The sequence below is a fragment of the Montipora foliosa genome, chromosome 11 (genome assembly GCF_036669935.1).
Source record: "Montipora foliosa isolate CH-2021 chromosome 11, ASM3666993v2, whole genome shotgun sequence".
In the NCBI taxonomy this organism is placed as follows: Eukaryota; Metazoa; Cnidaria; class Anthozoa; order Scleractinia; family Acroporidae; genus Montipora; species Montipora foliosa.
The window spans coordinates 52,874,561-52,877,798 of NC_090879.1; the positions used below are offsets into that span (position 1 = coordinate 52,874,561).

Here is a 3,238-nt window from a genome sequence, read left to right on the forward strand (position 1 = left end):
CCACAAGCGAAGCATCGCTTTAAATATTTATCGTGTATAAATAAAGATTATTGATTGACTGATTGGAAGAAATATTTGAAACATCACAGACAGCTTGGAGGGGGTTTGAGCTGGATGAACAGCTCGCAGAGGTCGCACTTTTCGGAGTGAAAGAAACTGAAGGAAATGTCGCTGAGTTGTGGTTGGATGTAGAATCGATCTGTCTGCAGAAACCACATCCGACATATTCTTATAAGCTGATTTTTGCCCAGTGGTATACGTTTGTACGATATGCACTAAAACGCCCAAACATGTAGTGTATGAAGGTTATGTGCGTGCTAAAACTGGGATAGTCATAGCACTTGATCCTTCACATACCTTTAGTCCCGTAAGGGGCTTTATCCGAATCACCTTCCTTGTCCTCCTTTCCTGACATAGTGAACAATACAATACGTTTCAGTTATTAATTCTCCCAGTAGAGTCGGTTTCCCAGATCAATTTACATGAAAAATGTGAATTGATTTATAAAAAGTCGGACCGGATCAACTCGGATCGCCAGTCCGGGTCGGATCAACTCGGATCAACTCGGATCGCCTCGGATCATAAAAAAAAAAAAAAACATAAAATTAAATGAAATTGAAACTTTTACCCATTTGAAGGTTAAAATTCCAGTCAAAAATGGGCCAAATTAAGAAAGACTCGCAACGTTTCTCCGTATCGTGCTGTGTAGTCAAGCCACCATTTTGCATTCTTAGTGCCAGTTCCTCTCGGACTCGTCTCGTGTTCATCCATCCCTGATCCCGCAGCGTCAATCTCCACGATCATGGACCAAGATGAAGGTAAAATATAGGCCATCTTTGTCAGTGAATAACTATTTAGTTGCTGCTGGCTTCAATATACTTAGATGTAGATGTAGATATTGCAAAGCTCACGTTTCTTAATTACTTGAAATACCTTTCGGATCATCTTCCTCCTCAAAAACTATCTTCAGGATCTTCTGAAAATCGTTTTAAGTTCGTTCGTATAAAACGTCAACCATTTTGGACTGAAATCCCTTGTCGTCAAGCAGGGCAAATTGTGCTTAACGATTAGCTAAATCTATCAACTTCATGTTCTCCAAATTAGGAGCCAACCGGAAGTAAAGCAAATTTCTGCGAAAAGAAATGGGTTATGACTGTAACTATCAATTTGGTGTACGGATACAAATTCATTGACAAAAATGGCCTATATTTTACCTTCATCTGGGTCCATGATCGTGGAGATTGACGCTGCGGGATCAGGGGTGGATGAACACAAGACGAGTCCGAGAGAAACTGGCACTAAGAATGCAAAATGGCGGCTTGACTACACAGCTCGACACGGAGAAACGTCGCGAGTCTTTCTTAATTTGGCCCATTTTTGACTGAAATTTTAACCTTCAAATGGGTAAAAGTTTCAATTTCATCAAATTTTATGTTTTTTTCATGATCCAGGTTGATCCAACCCGGACTGGCGGTCAGAGTTGATCCGGTCCGACTTTTGTACCTGCCTATTTATAATGGCATAGCATTTACAAATAATTATATAGTGTATGAAAGTTATGTACGTGTTAAAACTGTGATTGTGATAGCACTTGATCCTTCACATACCTTTAGCCCATTCCTGGGCTTCTCCCGAATCTCCTTCCTTCTCCTTATTTCCTGACAGTTCAGTACAATACAAGACGTTTCAGTTATTAATTCTTCCAGTAGGTCGGTTTTTCAGAATCAATTTACATGAAAAATGTGAACATGTGCATTGATTTATAACGGAATAGTATTTACAAACATACAATTAAACTTAAAATAATAACATAATACAGGATTATACTCTATAGACTAAACCAGGCTTAACTAATTTCAACTGTAGCTTTCCTCTTGAAACATTGAATAGATGGAGGGTTTCTTGTCTAGCGAGAAAGGCCGTTCATAAAGGCAATTGAGTGAGTGAGTGAGTGAGTGAGTGAGTGAGTGATGATGCTACTGCTCTGTACAAAAACGAGAGCTGACGGAACAATCACTGTCTGACATTTGGGAAGGGTAAGTTGATCTCCATTTCTACTATTATACTCAAGTGCGTTTCTGAACGCTGTGTAAGCTTCGAACTTAAATAGCTGGACGTCAGACCAATCATGGTAATATCACGTAAGCGTAACAGTTCTTGTACCGTAAGCCAGCCCAGTTCATGCAATATTGGAGAAATGCTATCGTACGTTCTGGTGTTAGTCAGTATGCGAGCGGCAAAGTTTTGCATCATTTGTAATTTCTAATATTATGTTTAAAAAAAACCGAACCAAACCGTTGAACAGAAAAATAATTAATTTTACTAAAAGTAAGAGAATCTAGGATTTTGTTCGGCAGTACATAATTGGTGAACAAGTGTTTAACCCCGCTTGTTTGACACAAACTAGAAAGTAGAGAGGACGTTAAGGTCGAAATATGCTCAGTGAAGGTCAAGTTTGAGTCAAGAATGTTACCTAGAACTTTGGCAGATGAGGCAGAAGTCAATTCTTGACCGTGAAAGGGTACCTTAAATGGGGGGTAGCTTGGAGACGAGTTGAGTTGTCGGGTGCCAAAAATAATACAAGCTATCATTGCTACTTAGAATGGGTAGGAACCCACAACAGCGTTCTAAAGTGAATCTGTGAATCTGCAGTAGCTAGAATTTCCATGGGTGCTGACTGTTCGATAACTATCTAGTCATATAAACTCAGACACGCGGAAGCGTTTAGCTTTCAAAAACCCTCATATATTCATTTCGACACAAACGAAGTTAAGTACTTTTCATCGACACAAACTTTTATTTCTTATTGTTTTCTTAAATCTGCAAATAATCACGAAAACTGTTCATTTGAAGCGTTTCAAAAGTCTCCACTTTGTAACCGGCGTTAAACAGTCAGCACTTCGCCTCATTTTGCATTGAATCAAAAACCCGGACTCTGGTTTGAACTCATTTAGAAACAGAACGGAAACGTCCCATAGCGACGTCGCGTACACGAAAAATTCTTACAAAGAAAACAAATCAAAAGTAGAATGCAGACTTTTCTGTTTGCTTTCTTTTTATGAAGTAGCACTTACTGACTTGCCCCAAGGAAAACTCAAAAACCGTAGTGCTCTTCGTTGTGAATTTTGTTATACCTGCCAAATAAAAAGTAGGACAAATTATCTAAGGGTGCCACCTTACGACTTTATTTTATTTAACAATTATTCGCCGAAGGCGAATAAAAACCGAGACGAAGTAG

General features: G+C 39.0%; 1 protein-coding gene across 1 annotated transcript in view; it reads right to left on the reverse strand.

Annotated features, from left to right (window-relative positions):
• Positions 1 to 349: 349 nt before the first annotated feature.
• Positions 350 to 3,238, reverse strand: part of LOC137977393 (uncharacterized) — a 21,775-nt gene continuing 18,886 nt past the window's right edge. The window contains exons 6-8 of the mRNA XM_068824613.1: positions 3,075 to 3,134; positions 1,608 to 1,658; positions 350 to 408 (exon numbers count right to left, since the gene is read on the reverse strand). Coding sequence (XP_068680714.1) covers positions 350 to 408; positions 1,608 to 1,658; positions 3,075 to 3,134 — 170 coding nt within the window. The remainder of the gene's footprint in view (positions 409 to 1,607; positions 1,659 to 3,074; positions 3,135 to 3,238) is intronic.